Below are 21,599 nucleotides of genomic sequence, written 5' to 3'. Positions count from 1 at the left end.
GGGTGGGGGCTGTCATCCAAGCTCCCATTGCTGCAGGCAGTGACATCTGTCTCAGTGACATCAGAGAAAGTGCCACATCATCTCAAACCAACATATCAGTTATGAGGTCACAGGCTTTCCCATAAAAAGGACTGGCCTCACCTGTCATCAGTGAAAACAGCAAGCACTCTTCAAAGATGTATTTGCTTCAGCAAACCCAGAGTTACCCTGGGAGGGGGCATTTTCTCATTATTCCATGAGCTGATGTGGTCAAGGGAATTCATCTGAGTAGCTGCCTAAACTCAGAACTTAACTTGATTAAAGGCACATAGCAGTCATCCTCTGATTGAAACTCAGGTGTCTTTGCCTTTAGAGCCAATCCTCCTGATATATATGCATCAGCTTAGCAATTCTAAAGCCATCTCATCAGCTTTTTTGGTGTTTCACAGAGAGACAGGTTTTATATTTTCCATTTTTCTAAATAAAGCCCAGGCTTGACTTCCTGACACCTTAACTAGGCAAGAAGTACCCTTGATTCTTTTATCTGTTATCTGCATTTTATCTTTGATGTATCCAGAGAAAATACCACACAATATTTATTTGCCTTGATGGTTTTTGTGTCATTGTTACTGAAATTTTGTTAGTATGCATCTCCTTGCCATCAGAATGGGTTTTATTGTGGCTCTTCCGTCTATGGCTTAGTCTCTTTTAATAGTAATATTTTCATATTTTATGGTGAACATATCTCAGTTGGGCCTGTGTCAACATAATATTGTTACTGGAGTTAAGAAAAATCTACTTAACTAAGACATGCTTTATTATTAATTTTAGTAGGTTATTGATTAGGGTACCATGCTGTACCATGTTGGAATGTACACAAGCTATGGGGTCAGATAGGTTTTGGTTTACATCTTAGGTCCTCTACTTGTTAGCTACGTGACTTTGAGATGATTGCTCAGTGTTTTAGTGTATGTAGTTCTTGGAACTCAAGTAGTAGGCACTCAGTACTCTGTCATTGTTCATTTTCTTTTTTTATGATGAAAAGGAGTGTTTCTGTTGTATGGATGTGTGTGAATTTCCCAAACTTTATTGGATCATAGAAGTCTGTTTGGATTCTGGGGATGACTGAGCGAAATGCCTCAGTGTTGCTGATTGATGGGGCCTTGCACATGTTGTCATTTCCACCATCAGTTCCGTTTACTTTCTCCAGCACCAGTAGGAGAAGCAATGGCAAACAGCATATTATTAGTCACTGTCGCGCTTTCCACCAACATTTCGAACTAAAAATGTGTATTTTAAACTACATGTTTGCTCATCTTAAAGAGTTAGATTATAAACTGTTAGAAATCAGGGACTATTAAACAACCATTTTCATTTGCAGTGGATTCAGAATATAGTCATCTTGAGTTGGGAAAGGATGTGTCCGTGAATGCCAAGCAAAGTGCTGTGCAGTCAGGAAACACCAGCCTTCCCTGCTCTCTCCAGCCCTTCTTGAAGGGTCTTTCTTCCCAACTTGTAGCACTTTACACCTGTAACTGGGGAATGAGGGATTCCAATTTGAGCCTAAGATATTCTTTCAGTGGGCTTCAGGTGTATCTGGCCTGCTGAAAGTCTGTTTTCAGGAGGCACTGGGGAGCCTCCTAGGAGACTGTTCATCCTAGGGAAAGGGGTACAGGGCCCAGAGATATCAACCAGAAATTGGAAGGGAGGACTGATTCCTTGTGTGGATTTTTTTTTTTTTTTAAGCTATTCATGCTCTAAGGACTAGGCAAGGGGTAGGGGATGGGCAGGGAGGAAGTACAGGCTGGCTGCTGGTCAATAGGGATTGTTGGTAAAAGATGGAAGTGGTCATTCCCCTTTCAAAACAGCTTAAGACTTTGGAGCAAAAGTAACATGCTTTGGTACCATCTGGAAAGGTACTAACTGAAGCCTGGATGGAGAAACCTTACTCCCTCATGCCCAGAGCATAGCTAAACTTCAGCACCTTGCGGCCACCAGCTTACAGGCAGCAGGAGTGCCCAGTGGAAAACTGAGGTGCCCAGGAAAAGTGGCAGCTGTCACTTACAGAAGTAGTAGCTCTTGAGCAGGCCAGGGGAACGGGAGACCACTTTTCATAGCTTAGCAGGAAGGGGAGACCCATTCCTACCGTAGAGAGTGGTTGGCAATAAGAGGAAAGGGTTTGAGCCATGTGGTCTTTTCTGTGGGCTTACCTGGAAATTTGCCCAAGGACTTGAAGAAATATCAGCAGGGAGAACCCAGCAAGGGCTTTGGGGCTGGCATTACAGGTGGTAGAGAGTCAAATATATGCTTCGGCCAGTGAAATCTCGCTGTGAGAATGAATGCACACTCAGGAAGTGGCAATGCAGAAGGAAAAGGCAGCTGTGCTGTTGGGTAGGAAGGGAATTTTCTGGGGAAGTCCTGGGAGAACAGAGAAAAAGTTTCATGAGGAAGGAAAGGTGCTGCATCATAGAACCATTTAGTTGCAAACTTTCTTTAAGTAGAATTTAAAGTAATTATGCTGTTGAGTATTTCTCAGCATTAAGTAAACATACAAAATGCTTTTAAAGAAAATGGTGCTGGGTGCAAGTGGCTCATGCCTGTAATTCCAGCACTTTGGGAGGCAGAGGTGAGAGGATCGTTTGAGCTCAGAAGTTCCAGACGAGCTGGGCAACAAAGTGAGAGATGCTGTCTCTATAAAAAATAAAGAAAAGAAACTTAGCTGGGTATGATGACTCACACCTGTATTCCCTCCCAGCTACTCAGGAGGCTGAGGCAGGAGGATTCCTCGAGTTCAGGAGGTTGAGGCTGCAGTGAGCTGTGATCACACCACTGCACTCCAGCCTGTGCGACAGAGCAAGACTTTATCTCCAGAAAAAAAAAAGAAAAATAAAAATTGTACCTGAATACATTTAAATATAAACCAGGTCTAAACTACATTCAATCATACTTCTATATAACCAGAAACAAACAAAAATGTACGATTAAGTACAAAAAAAGATCTTCACATTAAATAGAACTTAAATTAGTGATATTAACTAATAGAATGAATGATTCTGTGTTGCTTAAATTAAAATCACTATACCTGGGGAAAATGTCATGTAGACAGAACCGCATAGAATTTTTTTTTTTTTTTTTTTGAGACGGAATCTCGCACTGTTGCCTGGGCTGGAGTGCAATGGTGCAATCCCAGCTTACTACAACCTCTGCCTCCTGGGTTCAAGCGATTCTCCTGCCTCAGCCTCCCGAGTAACTGGGATTACAGACGCCCGCCACCATGCCCATCTAATTTTTTGTATTTTAGTAGAGATGAGGGCTTTACTATGTTGGCCAGGCTGGTCTCGAACTCCTGACCTCGTGATCTGGCCACCTCGGCCTCCCAAAGTGTTGGGATTACAGGCGTGAGCCACCGCGCCTGGCCCGGAAAGGAGTTTTGAGTCCAGAAAGCATCTACTCTGTGTGCTGAGGGCTGCTCCAATTCACCCACCACTCCTAGCCATTTAAACTGCTGAAAGCAAAACCATTCTTGTGGCCAACCTCTCCTTAATTTGCTCAAATTGGGAGAACTTGTTTCATTGGTACTAGCTGGGGGTGAAGATGTAAGCCCAGGAAAAATCTGCTTGTCCTTCTAGCACCTGAATGCTATTCGGGGGTAGACTGTGACGAGAAGCAAGTTATCTGCGAAAGTCCACAGCGTTCTGTGAACAAATGATTTGATGATGTTTTCCAGTGAACTTATGTGGCTGTCTAACATTGTTACATCACAGCACACATTTTCTGAGAATCCTTGAGACCCAAGAGAAAGCATCTGCTCATAAAATCTTTCCACTTTGCCATATGCACTGGGTTTGGGGGTGGGGGATGAGGATGAGGAGGAGCTTCAACTCTTTACACCACTCATAGGGAACTCTTCCCGGGTGCTCTAACTCAGGAGGGTGTGTTGTCAGATCCTTTTCTATGCCTTGCAGCGTTCAGAATTTGCAAAGAATTTTACCATCTGCTCTGTGTGCTGATGTCACACAGAGCAGAGTATATAAGACTGTTCTTATCCCTCAAACTTTGCCTTTTAAGGAGAGGCACAGTTGTCCAATTTTAGGGATAAAACGTCTCCTTTTTTTTTTTCTGCTCTTGCTCTGTTGTCTTTTTTCTGGAGAAAGGCTAGAATCTGTTTCAAAGGATGGTTTTAAAGACCCTTGACTCTGGGCGTGAGGGTCCAGTTGAGCAGGCATCTTTGTTCTTTCATATGTTGGCTTCGTTTCTGACTCTGGAGGTGCTGTGAGCGTTTAAGAACCACAGGCTTGAGCTGCAGGTGGCTGTTTGCCTCTCTGCCTTTAAACAGAGCCATTCTTGTTTTTCCTCTCCTTTCTCTCTCTCTCTTCTAACCTGCCTGTGAATGCCTGTTACTCTGTGTTGGCATTTCCAGTCACAGCCCCCACCTCTGGCCACTCCTTCTGTTGTTCTCTGCTGGTCATTTTTTATTTTTCCTTCTCTTTGCCTTTGTCCCTTTTTTATGTTTTTGTCAATGTTTCTCATCTCTTGGTTAAATGAGTTCTTCTTTTAATCGACATTTTCTTAGTCTGTTCAGGTTGCTATAACAAAATGTCATAAACGAAGTCACTTACAAACAACAGAAATTGATCTCTTACAGTTCTGGAGGCTGGGAAGTCCAAGATAAAAGTGTTGGGAGATTCCGTGTTCGGCAAGGGCCTGCTTTCTGGTTCACAAAAAGCAGCTTCTTGCTGTGTCCTCTCATAGTGGAAGGGAAGCACTCTAGTCTTTTCAGCTCCTTATAAGGGCACGAATCCCATCAATGAGGGCTCCATTTATGACTTAATCATCTCCCAAAGGTGCTGCATCCTAATACCGTCACATAGAGGACTGGGTTTTAGCATAGGAATTTAGGAGAGACACAACCATTCTGACTTTAGCCACCATCCAATCAGAGTGTTCCTTTTCCTTTGTTCTCAATCCCTGAGAAACAAGCCACAGCCTGTCAGGGGTAATGTGGAGGCAGTTACCTCTAACTCAGGGCAGTGCAAGAACAGGACTTTCAAGTGTGAAGGCTGATTCTGAGCCCCAGTGAGCTCTGTGACAATGGTGCTAGAAGGTACTGGTGTTCATATCTTCTTCCAGAGGAAACTGTCCCTTGGGGCTCTGTTGAAATGCAGGCACAAAGGCACGGCAGCCTTCTTGGGTCACATGGAGAGATCAAAAAGCATCTCTTCTCTGTCAGACTCCCCTCACGGCTGTTGTTATCATTGGCAGGACTCTCCTTCAGCAACTCCAGAAGCTTCAGACTTTGGTGATGGGCAAGGTTTCTCGAACCTGCAAGTTAGCTGGCACGCAGACTGGCACCTGCCTCATGGTGAGCTTCCCAGCAGGGTAGCACAGTGACCGCCCCTGGCCTGGCCCCTGTCTCCCCTCTCCCTCCACTTGCCAAGGCCAAGTGCTGTGCTGTAGGAGAAACCACATGGAGGAACTCCACTCTGAGGCTGTTCCTCGGTGAGGCACTCTGGTGATGTGACTGGTGGGTGCAGTACACTGGCCTGAAGAGGAGAGTCTGTGTCCCTGAGTATAAAGCTGTGCTGTCCAGAGGCCGAAGTCCACAGCCCCTCGTGTTCTCTCTCCCCTCTTTCTCTCCCACAGGTTGTGGTGCTGTGCTTTGCCGTTGCATTCGGCAGCTTCTTTCAAGGCTACGGGCCCTATCCTTCTGCCACCAAGATGGCTCTGCCCAGCCAGCATTCCCTGCAGGAGCCCTACACAGCCTCCGTGGGTAAGACAGCACGTGGCAAGTTGGGCAGGGTCTTGTTTTATTTCCCTAGAGCTGGGTTTCTCAGCCTTCCAAAAGGAATCTACTGTGTAAGTCCAATGTTTAAAAAGTGGTAAAAGTGGAGCTTCTGCCTTTGAAGAGGCAAGTGGGGGTTCCCCTGGGGCCCCTCATCCACTGGACTGCGGCATCACTGGGAATTCTCCAGAGCTTGACAGAACACAGTTTGCAAACTGCTGTTCTAGACTGTGTTCCCTGATCCATTCTGACATCTAATTTTTGAGTTCTGATAAGGGAGAGGGAAGCAGATGAGGGAAAGAGTCTTTCGCTTTCTGTGACGTTTTAAGAGAACTGCTGTGTTTCTGCCTCCACTGAGTGGAATTGTATGAGTAATGTAATGCAATGTATATAGTAAGGGCTTGTAAAGTGAAATTAAATAAACAGCAAGGTCAGGGCCGGGCGTGGTGGCTCACGCCTGTAACCCCAGCACTTTGGGAGGCCGAGGCGGGCAGATCACGAGGTCAGGAGATTGAGACTATCCTGGCTAACACTGTGAAACCCCATCGCTACTAAAAAATACAAAAAAATTAGCCGGGCGTGGTGGCAGGCACCTGTAGTCCCAGCTACTGGGGAGGCTGAGGCAGGAGAATGGTGTGAACCTGGGAGGCGGAGTTTGCAGTGAGCCGAGATCGCACCACTGCACTCCAGCCTAGACGACAGAGTGAGACTCCATCAAAAAAAAAAAAAAAAAAAGAATCAGCAAGGTGAGGAGTTCAAGACCAGCCTGGCCAATATGCTGAAACCCCGTCTCTACTAAAAATACAAAAATTAGCTGGGCATGGTGGTGCATGCACCTATAGTCCCAGCTACTTGGGAGGCTGAGGCAGGAGAGTGGCGTGAACCCGGGAGGCGGAGGTTGCAGTGAGCCGAGATCGTGCCACTGCACCCCAGCCTGGGCGGCAGAGCAAGACTCCATCTCAAACAAACAAAAAGAATCAGCCTGCTTTCCAAAACCTTATGCCCAAGATCTAGAGAATATGGGGACTCCGGTGTCAGATAAGAAGCGGATGGTGTTCTCACCTAGAAATAAAGGGATGGTGAGTAAGGAATACACACACAAATTCACACCTACACCTATAGGAATGAGCATGGGGTTAGGCGGTACAGTAGTCCCCCCTTATCTGAGGTTTTGCATTCTAAGCTTTCAGTTACCTGTAGCCAATGAACATACCTGCAGTTACCTTAAAATAGCTGAATACACTATAATAAGAAACACTACCTGCAGCCAATAAAAATACCTGCAGTTATCTGAAAATAGCTGAATACACCACCATAAGAAATTTTGAGAGAGAGAGGCCACATTCATGTAACTTTTATTAGAAGATACGGTTAGAATTGTTCTATTTTATTATTATTGTTAATTTCTTACTGGGCCTAATTTCTAAATCAAACTTTATCGTAAGTACATATGTATAGGAAAAGGCATATGAACCCTACATGCTATATGCCCATATATAAACCCTGTATGGTTTTTCCTATACATATATACCTTATACCATATATATAGGGTTCAGTTCTATCTTCGGTCTCAGCCATCCACTGGGGGTCTTGAAATGTATTCCCCATGGATAAGGGAGGACTACTGTACTGGATTTTGGATAGGGAAAATTTTGCCATCTTGAAACGTCTGTGGTCTTCACCAGGCAGGTGTGTCTCTGCCAGGTATGACAGAAGTGCTAGCATTCCAATTAAATAATTTCAGTGGCCTGTTGAGAATTCTTCCCCCCAAGGAACTATCTCTCTAATTTTAATTGGAAGCATAGTTTCTATGTCATGGAAAATTGCTACAGAGCCATCTAGCTGTGTGACTACTGTCCTACAAAACAAAGGAGATTGTCTCTATCCTTTGATTTGTGGCTTTGGCTTTGTGTCTCCTCTTCACTTTCTAAATGAAATGCCCTGTACCTCATCCCCCTGCCAGACCTACTCACTGGGAATGCTGCTTCTTTTAGCTGGGTCTGGACATCTCCAAGTATTCCACTCCCATTCTCCATGAATCATTTTCCCTAGATGGCTATGGGTGGTAACGGGGGAAGTTTTATATTTTCAAAGCAGTGGGGGTGGTAGTTTGCCTTGTGTTTATTTGCTTTTCTATTGTTCTTCCAGCACTGTATAATTGGTATAATTTTTCAGTGCACAAACTCCGAAGCTCTAAAGTCTTTATAGAAAGCCAAATCCTGTTGGCACCCACAGTTCTGGGCAACGAGAACACACACATTGTCATCTGCCACCAGCCCTGAGCACCTGGAGTGAGGGGATGTGTTGGACCCCTGTGGTCTTTTGCTAACACCTTGTTATTCTGCTCTGTCCTCAGTGAGATCCAGAAACCTGCTGATCTACGAGGAACATTCTCCCCCAGAGGAGCCATCCAGCCCGGGCTCGGCTGGGGAGCTGGGGGGCTGGGATAGAGGTTCCTCCCTGCTCAGGGTGTCAGGGCTGGAGTCCAGGCCGGATGTGGATCTTCCCCATTTCATTATCTCGAATGAGACCAGCCTGGAGAAGTCAGTGCTTTTGGAGCTGCAGCAGCACCTGTGAGTCATAGAGACACAGAGCCAACTCCTCTAGTGCACTGATGGTGGGTTATGAGTCAGCAACCTGGGATGTGAGGTTGAGACTCTCCATAGGCCTGGTTCAGTCCCTCAGCTCTCTCAGGACCTATTTCCAGGACCTGGGACTGCAGAGAGTCTGTTGCCGGCCAACAGTTGCCCTGAGCAGAGATGGGGAAAAAAGCCAGCATGAGCTCCCCTATGTCTGCTGCATCAGCGGGGAGCTGGCGTGGTGGCACCAAGAAGTGGGGGAAGGGATTCAAGCCCTTCCGCCACTGTCTCCATCCTCCCTTCCAAGCCACACGAGTGAATGCACAGCCCAGGTAACCACAATGTGTTTACTGTGCAAATCCAACTTTAAGACATGTTCCATGGCTTCAACTAGGGAGTAGATATATATTGTGCTATATGTCAGTATATGTTTATGATTTATATGTAAATACACGTGTTAATTAAAACTATACATATTATAGTTTTATACTTATAGATGTATGTTGAGGGGTACCATTTAAGAGGCACTGTGCACACATTTCCATATTGAGAACAACCTCTATTTGGCTCCAATTCTACATGAGTTGTTTCTCAGTTTCTGGGAAAAATCCCTTTGTAAACATAAAGGCTTATGTGACTGCAAGGTATTGTTATTGTAATAGGGGAGGTCCCTGGGCCTGCATGCATGCTCCTGGTTACGTGTGACATGGTTGGTGATTTAGCTGAACTCTGCTCCTGTGCCTCCCAGAAATGAGGCCGTTCCGATGTAAATGGGGAAGATTTTGTTTCAGATTCTTCAGCTTTCATCCCCTAATTCTGCAGGGGAAGGTTTATAATGAAGTACTTTTATGTGTGTACATTATACATACATATTTAACATTTACTAGCACTTAACTATTTTAAGCACTTTACAGATGTGAGGCAGGTTGAGTATCCCTTATCTGAAATGCCTGGGACCAGAAGTGTTACAGATTTCAGATTTTGGAATATTTGCATTATACTTAACAGTTAAGCATCCCTAATCCAAAAATGCAAAATGCTTCAGTGAGCATTTCCTTTGAGCGTCATGTCAATGCTCAGAAATTTCTAGATTTTGGAGCATTTTAGATTTTAGATTTTCGGTTGAGGGCTACTGAAACAGTATCATACAAATCCTTTTAAGTATCCCATGTGGTAAGGCATCATTATTATTCCCGTCATAGAGAGACTTGCCAATGTAGCCACCGCTGGGATCTCTAGAAGACCCAGTGCCTGCTTACTTGGCTCTGGACACAGTTTCTCTTCTCTCAGCTAAGCTGTTCAAGGCCGCCTTCAAATCCCATTTGTTCTATGATGTCTCCTAGATAACAAAGCCTCCTAGCCCTCCTCTGAATGCCTAGAAATTTTCCAGGTTGTTACACAATTTAATAATGTATTTATTTTCTGTTATGGATTTATTATTATTTCAAATTAGCTCATTGTTAAAAATCTTTATCTGGATTATTAGCTCTTCTAGGCCAAGGATCAGCTCTTATCATTTTATTTTCTCCTTCCCTGAGTTTAGCATAGGGCTAAACATCCTAAGTAAATAGAATAATTTAATGCATCTCATAACAGATCAATATCAAGCCACCACGATTATCCTTAGTAGGGTTGGGATGCCTTGGGTGTAGATAAAGGTAAGAATGTGGACTAGTGGAGAGGCCGGTAGCAGGGGACTTTGGAAACAGAGAATTGCTACTAGGAGAGAAAAGGACAAGAAACATGCCCAGGCTGTCTCACCAAGTTGCAACTCCTGAATGATTGCATCACGCTACAAAGCATGAGAATTGTAGCTAACAGCTGGTGACTAATACTTCGTTTTCCTTTTAATGCCTTCACAGGGTCAGCGCCAAACTGGAGGGGAATGAAACACTAAAAGTTGTAGAACTCGACAGAAGAGTGAACACCACTTTCTAAAGAGGCTGCCTGCACCCCCTCCCTTTCCCTTAACTCTACTTTTACATCCCCAAACCACCTTTGTCATCAGCTTTTCCTCTTTGCCACTGGATCTTCATGAAGACATGGGCAAGCATTAGTGGCTTCAGATGGGAGACCAGCCTGGGACTTCCCTGCAGCGAAAGAGCATCTCCCCCTGGTCCATGCCCCTCCTGTGCAGAAGGGAGCCTGCCTCCCTCCCTTCCTTTCTCTTACTGCCATAGGAAATTACTTTAGGGGTTGGAGGTGGGACAAGCAGGCTTGTTTCCACCAATAGTGCCAAAAAGATACTGCCTAATGTGCACCTGTGAGGTGTAACCCCCCGCTTTGGAGACGAGATGGCTCTTGTTCAGTCAAGACCCCAGACTCTGGCCACAAAAATGCCATAATGCCTGTTGGTATTTGGCAAAGCACTGACCCATGTCCTCCCTTGCTCGCACTGGGGTCTCTGGTGTGAATACCCCCGACAGCAGCCCTCCGCCCACTCTGCCCCCTGGGAGCCCTCGCTGGATCGTCTCGTCTCCTGCAGCAGCACTGGCAGGCGAGGGCTCTCGTTCATATTCTCAGGCCGCAAGTGCAATGCCTGAGGGGATCAGGCTTTTCTACTCCAGGCAAACCTGCCCCATCTTGTCGCTTTTAGGACCTCCCACAACCTGGTTCCCCACACATCCATAGTCCTGCCTCCCCAGCTTCTCCTCCCCACTTGTAAATAGTATTTATTAGCTTGCCGAGGCTTCCTGCTAGCAACCACGCTGAAGAGATCGATGCCTCCTTTCAAGCTAGCCAAGTTTTCTGCGAGCCTTCAGAGCTAGGAGGGCACCCTAGGCTCTGGGATCCCCTGTCTTTCCAGACAATGTTTTGTTTCCTTTCCTTTGTTTTTTCTTTTAACTGGAATAATTACCATTGAAAAAGAAGTTCCCTTGAGCATGTATGTGTCTGCCTCTAGGATGAGCTCAGAGCGAGAGATGACACAATGCCTCACTCAGGCCCCGGGCTCCCTGGCCACAAGCTTTTTCTATCCTGTTTTCATGACAGAGAAGGGGAAGCCCTGTTCTGACAACAGACATTTCAGACAACCTTGCTGGCTTTCCACACCTGCCTGGCCCCTCCTCCCTCCACACTTCCACTTTGTCCTCCTCGTCCCCTACCTCAACAAAGCAGGGTGGGGTAGGTGACATTTGTGTATCCACATTCTTACCTTTGATAGTCAGGTTTGGCTACTTTGCAGCTCGCCCAAAGAGATACAACCTAACCCCCAACCTAGTTTTAGTTTTTTAGTTTTTTTTTTTTTATGGTTAAAAGTAACTTTTGTAGTTTAAAAAAGTCTTTCCTCTTTCATATAAATAAGAAGTGGAAATTGCCTTTTTATTGTGTAATGTAGAAAACCCTCAAGTGTTTTTTCCGAGCTTGGGAAAGATTTTGTGTAGGAAATGTGCATAGAGTTTGTATTTTATTTTTATTAGCAGCTGAAATGCCTTTGGTTTTGGCTTCTCTCTCTCCCTCTCTCTCTCTGTCTCTCCTTCTCTCTCTCCCCCCACCACCCACCCCCACACGCGTCATCTGCATTGTTATTGGAGCCTGTACTTAGAGGGATTAAGCCCACACCCTGGCTTCCATTCCATATCAGGTACAGGATTTGATGTTATTAACATTTGTCGTCATACCTCATAAGTCGGTCCCTGCCTTGTCTGTCTAGGCCCATTTGGGGCTCCCTGTGAGTGATTCCTCTCTGTCTGCTATGCTGGAGACGGTTCCAGCCTGGAAAGCGGCCAAGTTCATCTTCTCACTGTGAGTGGAAGCTGGATCGGGCCCCCGTAGTCCTGGCAGCCCTGTTGTCTGGAGGGTTCTTGTTGTCCCTCCCATTAGCCAGGGCGGAGACTGTCTGGGCTGTGCAGGAGGAGGGTTGCTAGTAGGTTCTGCTTCTGCTTCTCTCTGCTCCACTGTCTGCAGCCCAGATCCTGCTGGGCCTGGCTGGTGTCTGGTAACCATGGGCCTCCACTGACCCATCCCTCTCTTTTAAACTGTCAGGTCATTATCAGGCATAGGCAGCCTATAGGGCCCAAGGAAGGCAAAAAGATAAGATTTACTCAAGTAGCATTAGGGCAATGAGGAAGGAAAGGTTTCAAATTTAAGGGCAAAAGTGAGAGAATGAGCCAACCCATGTACCTGCTGCAACTGAACCAGACTGGGTTTTCAAGGCTCCCAGACGTAGAGTAGGAAACGTGCTCTTCTAAATGAGGAGGGAGAAGATAAAGGAAACTTCTAGCCCCTGTCCTTAGTGCTTTGAGGATTTTATTTTCTCCCTTACTACCCTTGCTTGACATCACTCTCTCTAGACCTCCAAACAGCAGGACTCTTTCTCTGGGAAACTGTCCTTCCAAAATGGAATCTATGTAGACAATGGGACATTAGGCAGAGAGCTCAGATGGCCCTTTTAAGGGGGCTCCAAGAACCAACATCACTGCTCTTTTAGATAAACCTCTGCCCTCCACTCCTTGCTTGAGTGGGTTAAAGGAACTAACAGTTGTCCCTTTAGGAGGACAAAATGGGGTCAAGAGGACACAGAAGAGTTGTATAGCACCAGATTGGTTCCAAATAATTAATGGATGTGTGCACATTTTCTGTTCAGGGATTAAGACCAGAATATCAGTGGATTTGTTTTCCCCACCAAGTGGCCTCTTAGACTAGTCATTAACTTATGGTTAGCTCTGAAGATTTCAAATAGTGGCAGACAGTGTCTTCTGAATGTAAGTTTTGAGAAATACGAGTCTGTCAGAGCGGTCATAAGCCATAAAGAGTCAATCCCTTAATTATATTTTTCATCATGTAAACAAGTTTCCCATTTCCCTTTCTTAGATTGCACCAGTGAAGGAGATGTTTTGCAAAGATTCAGAGAACTAATTTTTCACTGGATAAGACCTGAGTAACCCAGACCCCCCACCGTGGTTCTTTTCACAGCCCTCGACTTTGCACTTAAAAAGGGATATTGTAAATGAAAGGCTGCAGTGCCAGTTTTAAGAAAGAATTTCTGTGAAGTGTGAGGACTCTGGAGTCTAGCTCACATAAAGAGAGTGTTATATAAAAATCCGACAGCTGAACTAGGTTGCTCTTTTTTGGCAGGGAGTGGGGATGAGATTTGACACCAATATGGGCAAAATTAGATAACCTTTTGGTTAATATAAATGATTTTGATTTGGAGGCCTAATTTGTAGATTGTGAAAGCAGCTTTTAGTTTAACTTATTCACAGACCCCTTATAATTACCATGTTTTTTTTTTCTTCCTAAATCTCTTGGTTCAGCTTGTGAATCTTACGTGCCCATAAAGTTGGGATGTTGAATTGGCTCTTCTTTGTTCTGGCAGTGAGTCAAGTGTCCAGCATTTTTTCATAAGTGTTTTATTAAAATTGTTCTCCAGCATTTTATGGCTCCTCCCTCCCATGTCCTCAGACCCAGCAAAAGCATAGAGGCAGAATCAGAGGCCTCTCCAGGCCAGCTCCTCTGCCCACATGTCATACGAGGTGTGAATTTGAGCACAGTCCAGAAATGGAGACATCCCACCCCCAGTTGAATAATGGCCCATTCATGCCAACCTTGCCAACACGGAGAGGGCAGAGATGCACTAGAAGACCTTCATCCTCCCCTTCATCTGCCCCAAGTCACTACAGTTGGTTCTGTTGAAGCCAGTCTTTAAGAAACCTGGGTTAAAGACACCAGCACTTCTGCTTGCTGGGCTGGCTGGACCTGTGAAGCCGTGGGCAGGTAGTGCCCTCTTGAGAGTCGTTTTATTTGGCCACCTTCAGCTGAGAATATCCATAGACACATGCTAGGATAGGCCCCGCTGGGAGGGCAGTTACAGGAGAGAGTAGGTGGTGGTGACGTGAGGGCTGTGAAGGATCCAGAGACAAGACTTAGATGTTTCGTTCATTCACTCATTCATTCAGTTACTCCTAAGACTTTTCAGTTTCATAAGGAAGAGTGTTGCCTGAGGCCCTAGGGAATATTGGGGAATAGAAGGAATTGAGGAAACATTAATAATAGTTATTCAAAAGACCCAAATGCTTATACTTCTCTCTCCCTTCTTCTCTCTCTGACACACACACACACACACACACACATATGCACATTCCTCCCTTACATGCTCATTTGTGCCTTAAACGTGCCTTATATATAAATCCAGGATGACTGAGGAATCCCTCATCACTGGGAGATTTTGTATATATTCTTTTATTATTAGATTGAGGTGGGTATGGGGGAAAATTTTTTTCTGAAGGCTCAAAAGTGGTTTCCTAAAAGTGAGCCACTATCAGATTTGCACATCAGGAGAAAAGAAATAGGGTTACGTCCATTAGGAAAATCCCAGTTTGCAGGAGTGCAATCACATCAAAAAAACAACCAGCCAGGATTAAAGGTATTATAAATCCTCATAGCGGAACATTTCTCAGGGCAAAGGAACCTGGCCCATTTGAAGATTAATGTTCCATGCCTTTGTGGTCAAAGGGTCAGCACTTAACACAGGAAAAAACTAGGTGTTGTTTTGTTTTGTTATTTTGGACAACATAAAATTCAGGAATGTTTTATTTAGCCTTGGTTTCTAGAAGGAAGGGAAATAATATTTCTTGAGCATTTACTAGGGTGTTGCGTGCTGTGCTAAGTAAATTTTAAGTCTTTCAGTTTTATAGATACAGAAAACAAGGGTGACTCTTTACCACAGGATGAATAAAGAACTAAGTAATGTGGGAAATGCAGCAATTTCTGGACTAGCTGAGCCGATTCCTTCCTGTGAGCACACTGTAAGCTTTCAAGTTCTCTGGGCAGGAATTACAGCACCTGTCCCCTGCAATGGCTCTGCTGTGTGATGCTCATCGCTTCCCTTCATGCTGGAGCAGTCCCCCAGGTGTCCATCTCCTATCTTTTTGTTCCAATCTTCTGTGAGTTCCAGCTAGCAGGCTTTACATCTGGGAAAAGGAAAACCAGGGGTTTTAGCTCTGTTCTCTGCTCCCATCCTTTGCTCACCAGCTGAGTGAGAACATGAACTTTTTGCACCATGTACCCATGGCTTACACTACTTAGAAAATCACCTTTTCAGATAAAACAGTTTATGAGTTCATAGAGAACACCAGCACTCTTTGACAAAACTGTGAGTGACCCTTTTTAAACAATGCTGAGCAGACCCTGAGCTATAATCATCGGTGAGCTTTAATGTCTATGCTGACAGTTAGGTTTTGCTCTCTTTTGTAACAGGTTACGTAGACCAGCAGTGTTTAAATCTAAATATGTTGTGAGTCTGTTATCTGTCCTATCGCGTTTTTTAAATGACTTTTTATTCTTTATCATAGCTAAGTAAATACCAAAAAAAAAAAAAAAAAAAAAGCTTTGTAGGACACTTGTACTTAGTTTGGGAAAAAAAAATAAATTGAAATTGTTATGCTTTTATATTTCCATTTCTTGCAAATAAATATTTTTTCTTAAATAGTAAGATGTTGCCCAGTCTTTATAATCTCGGTACTAATTTGAAAAGCATGTTGTTTTTTTATGAGCATGGGTTTGTGTATGTGTGCCGAACCGTTCTTTCCTGGATACCTACTTGGCCTGAAAGAAGAGCCTCAAACCAGCAATCGGTATGTTATATAGGACTGAATCCAAGCCTTAGTTGGAGGAGTATTGAGAATGTAATTGTTTTTTCAGGCAGCCACGGGAAGAAAAACAGTGTCCTCTAGGGACTTATGCAGCATGACTGTTATTTTTGTTGTCTCCTCTAACTATTCCCTAACTAGATTTCAACTGTCTGTGGATTTGATTTTGCTTTCCCCATTTCTGGTTGCTTGAGAAAGATCCTTTGGACTTGAGCCAGAAAGGAATGATCCTTCTTCCTACGAACAGTTGCAGAGGATGTCTAACAGATTCATGCTCCAGAAAGTCTGATGAAATGGTTGATAAAGGTCAGTGCACTCAAGCAGAGTAATCTTCATTCCATTACAATGTTTGAATCCAAATGTAGCTTTCTTCACTCAGAGTGTGGGGGCTTCGTTTAGTCTCAGACTGACTTGGGATGTTAGAGACTAAGGCCAGGGACTGTGCTTACTTGGAAAAACAAAACAAAACATGGGATTTTTTTGTTTGTTTGTTTTGTGTTTTTTTTCCTTAGCAGCATGCCCAACCCTGCCCTGGCCTTGAGGGTACATTAATCTGCTCTGTCTTGTCCTCTTCAGAGCACCTTGACCTTTTGTTGTTACACAAGGGGGCCTTTCCCTTCAGAGGCTTTGATTATCATGCCCCACTCTTTCTTTTATGGGGAGCCTATTTCTGAAGCTCCTCCACCCCCCAATATGCTGATATCTTTTCAGTGGTGTGTGGAGAGGGCAAATACTCACTGATGTGAGAATGTTCTGTATTAATCATGCCTTTCCATTTTCTGAATTTCTAATGCTTTGACATCTAGGACCTTGCCGACCCTGGAGGGACCGCCCGTGCGAGGGCTAGCCCATTCCTAGCTTAGGAGCATGCCTTTCATATACAAACCGACCTGGATCCCATAGCCCAGCCACCTCCTCTGTGGCCTTTCATACTCTGGGCTACTCTCCCCTTGCCCTAGGTACCCTAGGGCCAGGTACCAGACAACTAGAGACAGTCTCTAACCCCGCAGCCTACTGAAATTATTCAAACTAGCCAATCCAAAACCTGTGTACCCTGTGTTGCCTGTTTTTTCCTGCGTAAACCACAATAAAAGCCCTTGCTCACATTTTCCCTTCATTCTTCCTGCTTCTTGAGCCACCCTGGTGCTTCCCCAGATGGGCTTGCGTGACATCCCCTCTCCTCTTGGGAACTATGAGTAACAAGCTGTCTTTTCTTTTCAATGACCTCACCATCCCCAAATAATCATACCATAAAAATCTGCTGGCCTCACCATACCCGAATAATCATACCATAAAACCTACATTTTAAAATGAATATCAAATGAGAGGCTGATCCCAGACTCATGGGCATCTGGGGTTTCACAGATGGGCCTGCTGTGATTTAGTTTGAGGGAATACAGATCTATTATCTCTTTGCACACTGGTTGCCACTTAAGTTCTGGAGAGGAAAAGTGAGATCTCTAGGGAGTAGTGTGGCTTGTTCATGGGAAGAGAAAGCAGTGTCTAAAACCCTAGTCCTACGCTCAGGTTCCAAGTAAAGTCATACTTGATATCTCTGAGAATGAGTGCCACAGAGGCAAGGGAACACCTGGATACAGTGGGGGGAAGAAACAAGTGGGACTCAGAACATAGAGGTGTATGGGTTCTTGCACTAGTTATACCATTAACTTGCTGGCCTGGAAAAGGAGACACTTATTGAGTGCCTACCATGTACCAGGAAGTTCTCATGAATTACCTCGAACTCCTGGTTTCAAGTGATCTTCCCACCTCAGCCTGCTGAAGTGTTGGGATTATAGGCATGAGCCACTGCACCAGGCCAGTTATGCATGAATTATCTATGATAGTTAATTCCTCCAAAATCTTCGTGGGGATACATATACCACCTTTTACAGTTGAAGAAACTGGAGTTCAAAAAGAGTAAGAAACTTACTCGAGACCATCCAACAGATCAGCTGCAGATGAGAGGTTGAGTCCTGGGTTGACACCAAGTCCACATTCTTCAAACTACATTCCACAAGGTTGTAGGGCATTTAAAAATTATAGGTTAACTTTTCCACATTCAAAGGACTTTCATAAAACTCCAGATTTCCATCTTCTCTTGAAAGACTGAGAGACACAGCAACTTCAGGATGGCATTGTCATTTCTGGTGGCCACATTGCCCCACACCCAAGCTGGTTCACTCATTCATGGTACTTACCTGGTCCTTCTGTCATCAGAATTCACTCCCTCTGGTTTAGGTGGTGGCTAAATTTTGGGGAGCAGTGAGAAGGAATAAAAGCAAAGATCCTGTATCAGTGATAGAACTAAGAGGTGGGGAGGGCGGTTAGTTTCACCCTCAGAGGCCTGAGCAGGAAGGCAGCTTGGCTATGATCTGTGGCATAATCTGCACATTGGAGACCTCTCTTCCCACTGCCTGAAAGAAGAATTGAAGTTTGTGGTCTGGTCTGGTCTTCCTATTCTCAAAGATGAATATTCATTAATCTCAAAAATTATATCAAATAGATAAACTACATGCATACACATAAAACAATTCCCTCACCCATAGATAACTCACATGTATACATTGGTGCGTATTTCCAGACTCCCAATAAAAACATGAATATGAATATAAATGAGTATTTACATATTTAGTTTTTTTATAAAAACAAAATCGTTTTGGACCCATTGGTTTTATGACTTATTTTTCTCCACCAAACAGTGTATCATAAAATCATTCTATGGGAATCAGTATTAATCTACAGCAACATTTGTATTGTCTGAATACTATATTATTTTATATAAATTATTATAATTTATTTATTATATAGCATTGGGAATTCAGGGTTGCTCTTTCTTTTTTTTATTATAAACATGCTGAAAAGAGAAACACAAGTATACTAAAAAAATCCTAATGATGTCACTTGTCTAGGACCTTGTGCCTTACAGCAAGTCTGTCTACATGTTCTCTGCTGGACTGGCTGATCTTCCATGGGGAGGGTGGAGCAGTCACTGTTGTCCCTGTTGCTCAGCTGAGAAATAGAGGCCGTAGAGATGTGACTGGCTCCACATTAGGTCACACAGTGAACGAGGGCAGAGCAGATCAGGAATCAGCTGTCCTGACTTCCATCCTTGTGCCATTTCCATTAGCCATGCCTCATCTGGGCAGGGAACACTGGCTGTCCAAGTCATCCATGACCTTCCCATGGAGTTTCATTTATCCATGAAGTGAACCTACTTTGCAAGGTGCCAGCGCCATGCTCTTTTTTCTTAGTATCCTCAGGACTGTGTTGTAACCCCGGATTTGAGATGCACCCGAAGGCGTCTGTCTCTACAGAGAGGGAAGAAGAAGGAAAGTGGTTCATCTCAGTCATTTCCTGCAAACTAGTCCACATCACTGTCTGAGAGTCTGATTCCACGTGATCCCTCATCATTTGACAGGGCTGAGCAGGTTGCACAAGTTGATGTTGTGTTCCAATGGTCACAGCTGTTGCTAGATAGTTTGGCAATTTTAAAGACGAGTTCTGGCCCCATGAGGAGCCCATGTGTTCTCTTCCTCCCTCTATGCTGTTGTTTTTAGATGGAGGGACAAAAATATCCATTGAGGAATACCATAAAAGCTGCCAGAGAGGCTGTTGTACTGTTCTCTGAGAAGTCTGTTTCAAAATGTTTAATGTTTCTTAAGTGAAAAGAATTTGGGAATTGAGGCTGCCAGTTCATAACTAATGTCCTCCCCAGTATCACTGCAAAACAGATGGCAGGTTCAGCTTCCTAATGGGTACATGAGAGCTTCTATATGCCTGGGCTAGTTCAAAGACAGTATCTCCTTGAAAAGGAAAATTCTAAATGTAAAGCAACCCACACAGTATTTAGAGATCTCTGGGACAGGAAAGGGATCCTCAATCCCCACAGTGTTTACTTTCTTTGGTTACTTTCAGTGGTTGATACAGCTTTTTATCATGGGTTGAGATAGTGACTGAACACAGAAAATACAGTTTAGATGGTATTTTTGCTATTGCACAAATAATTTCATGCAACTGCACTCCAGGGGCAAGACTTGACTGGGGGATGTATGTTGAATTAGGACAGATGCTGTAGAGATAGTCAGCATTAGAGAGTGCCATTTATGGAATAATCAGGGAAAATACTGAGTAGAAACAATGCTATTGGGACCAATGACAAAATTTTCCTGTAATACAACTAAATGAAAAACATTATCGTGGTGATATTGTACATAGCTTAAAATATTAGAGAATTAAAAAGCTCTTATTGAAAAATAGAGGTACATTGTTTTATCTCTTTTCCATCCACAAGTCCTACTGCTTGGAAGTAACCAATTTCAATTTTTTTTCACATTGATCTCTATATTTCTAAGTAATGTGTTTATGCTGCTGACAGTTGATATATCAATTTTAGACATTTACTATTAGCTTCTTATCATGGTACATAAAAATTTGACCCCCCCACCACACACACACATTTCTCTGTCCTCATTTTCCCAATAGTGTGTTTACATTACTGTAATGACATAAATGTTGTTTTTTGCTGAGCGATGTATTATTTTATTAGAATTAAGTTGCCTCCCTTGTATAGATTTGCATCTTTCCTGGGATTAATAGTTGCCTCATTTTTCCATTTGGTTAGTGTGTATATGGCTCGTATTTAATATATAGAAATGATTACTTTTAAAAACTCACTTATATAAGTATTTATTATATTATATAAATAATATAGTAAATATATACCAGCTATGTCAAAAGTTTTAGTGCTTATTATTGTATGTTCTTGATAGTTAAATGAATTAGATAATCTATCAACATTGTTTTTTTTTTCTTTTTGAGACAGAAACTCCTCCAAGAGGCCTCTCATCACCTGGTTTAATCCATTTGCTTTGTAGTCTGATTTTACAACTGTTATTCTAGGATTCCCCTTCACAATGGTAGTGGGAAAACCCTTTCCCATTTTGCTCTGTTGGAGTCCCTGTGTCCTGGATCACATGTTTTGTCTTTTCTTGGTTGCTTCCCTTGTTTAGCTGGAGTACATTCTGTATTAGCTGTTTACACAAAGCTTCATTGGTGGTAAATTACTTGATGCTTGCAAGGCTCATAATATCTTATTCTTTCTTATGTAGTTGATAGTTTGGCTGGGTCTAGCATATTTGGCTGAGAAAAATCTTCCTTCAGAATTTTAAAGGAATTGCCCTATAATTTTCTATCTTGCAATGCTGTCATGGAGAAGTACAGTGCTATTTTGATTCTTGTTTCTTACTATTTTTTTTCTCTATTTCTGTTGTTGCAAAATGATGATCTACCTTATGGAGGGTCTTTTTCGTTTGCTGTATTGGATCTCTCATTCTGATGACTCGTGTCTTTTCTGGGAACATTTTCGAATAATTTCTTTGATTAATTTCCTTATTTTTAGAATGACTGAATTGAGCCCTTATATTTCTTATATTTTCTCCTGATTTTCTATCTATTCTTTTTCTTTTTTAGATATAATTTCTTCTACTTTAACTTCCAGTTTTTTAATTAAAATTTGGTTCTTCATTTGTTTTTAATTTCAAAGCTTTTTTTCTTTCTACAGTTTTTCCTGTTTCTAGCCCTCTGTTCTGAATTTTAGAAGCAATGTCTTTTACCTAAATGTATTAATTGTAATATATTAAGACTTTTCTGATTCCTGCTTTGGTTTTTTAT

General features: G+C 43.3%; 1 protein-coding gene across 3 annotated transcripts in view; it reads left to right on the top strand.

The window, feature by feature from the left end:
* The window catches only part of CREB3L2 (cAMP responsive element binding protein 3 like 2), a 127,098-nt gene extending 111,326 nt beyond the window's left edge, over window positions 1-15,772 (top strand). For all 3 annotated transcript variants that reach the window (XM_019031485.4, XM_063708793.1, XM_063708792.1), the window contains 4 exons: window positions 5,242-5,341; window positions 5,623-5,749; window positions 8,118-8,334; window positions 10,203-15,772. In XM_019031485.4, coding sequence (XP_018887030.1) covers window positions 5,242-5,341; window positions 5,623-5,749; window positions 8,118-8,334; window positions 10,203-10,278 — 520 coding nt within the window. In that variant the 3' untranslated portion in view covers window positions 10,279-15,772. The remainder of the gene's footprint in view (window positions 1-5,241; window positions 5,342-5,622; window positions 5,750-8,117; window positions 8,335-10,202) is intronic.
* Window positions 15,773-21,599: the final 5,827 nt, after the last annotated feature.

The sequence above is a fragment of the Gorilla gorilla genome, chromosome 6, assembly GCF_029281585.2.
Source record: "Gorilla gorilla gorilla isolate KB3781 chromosome 6, NHGRI_mGorGor1-v2.1_pri, whole genome shotgun sequence".
NCBI classification, from domain to species: Eukaryota; Metazoa; Chordata; class Mammalia; order Primates; family Hominidae; genus Gorilla; species Gorilla gorilla.
The sequence above is the reverse complement of the archived record's forward strand: the minus strand, read 5'-3'. Positions and strand labels throughout refer to the sequence as shown.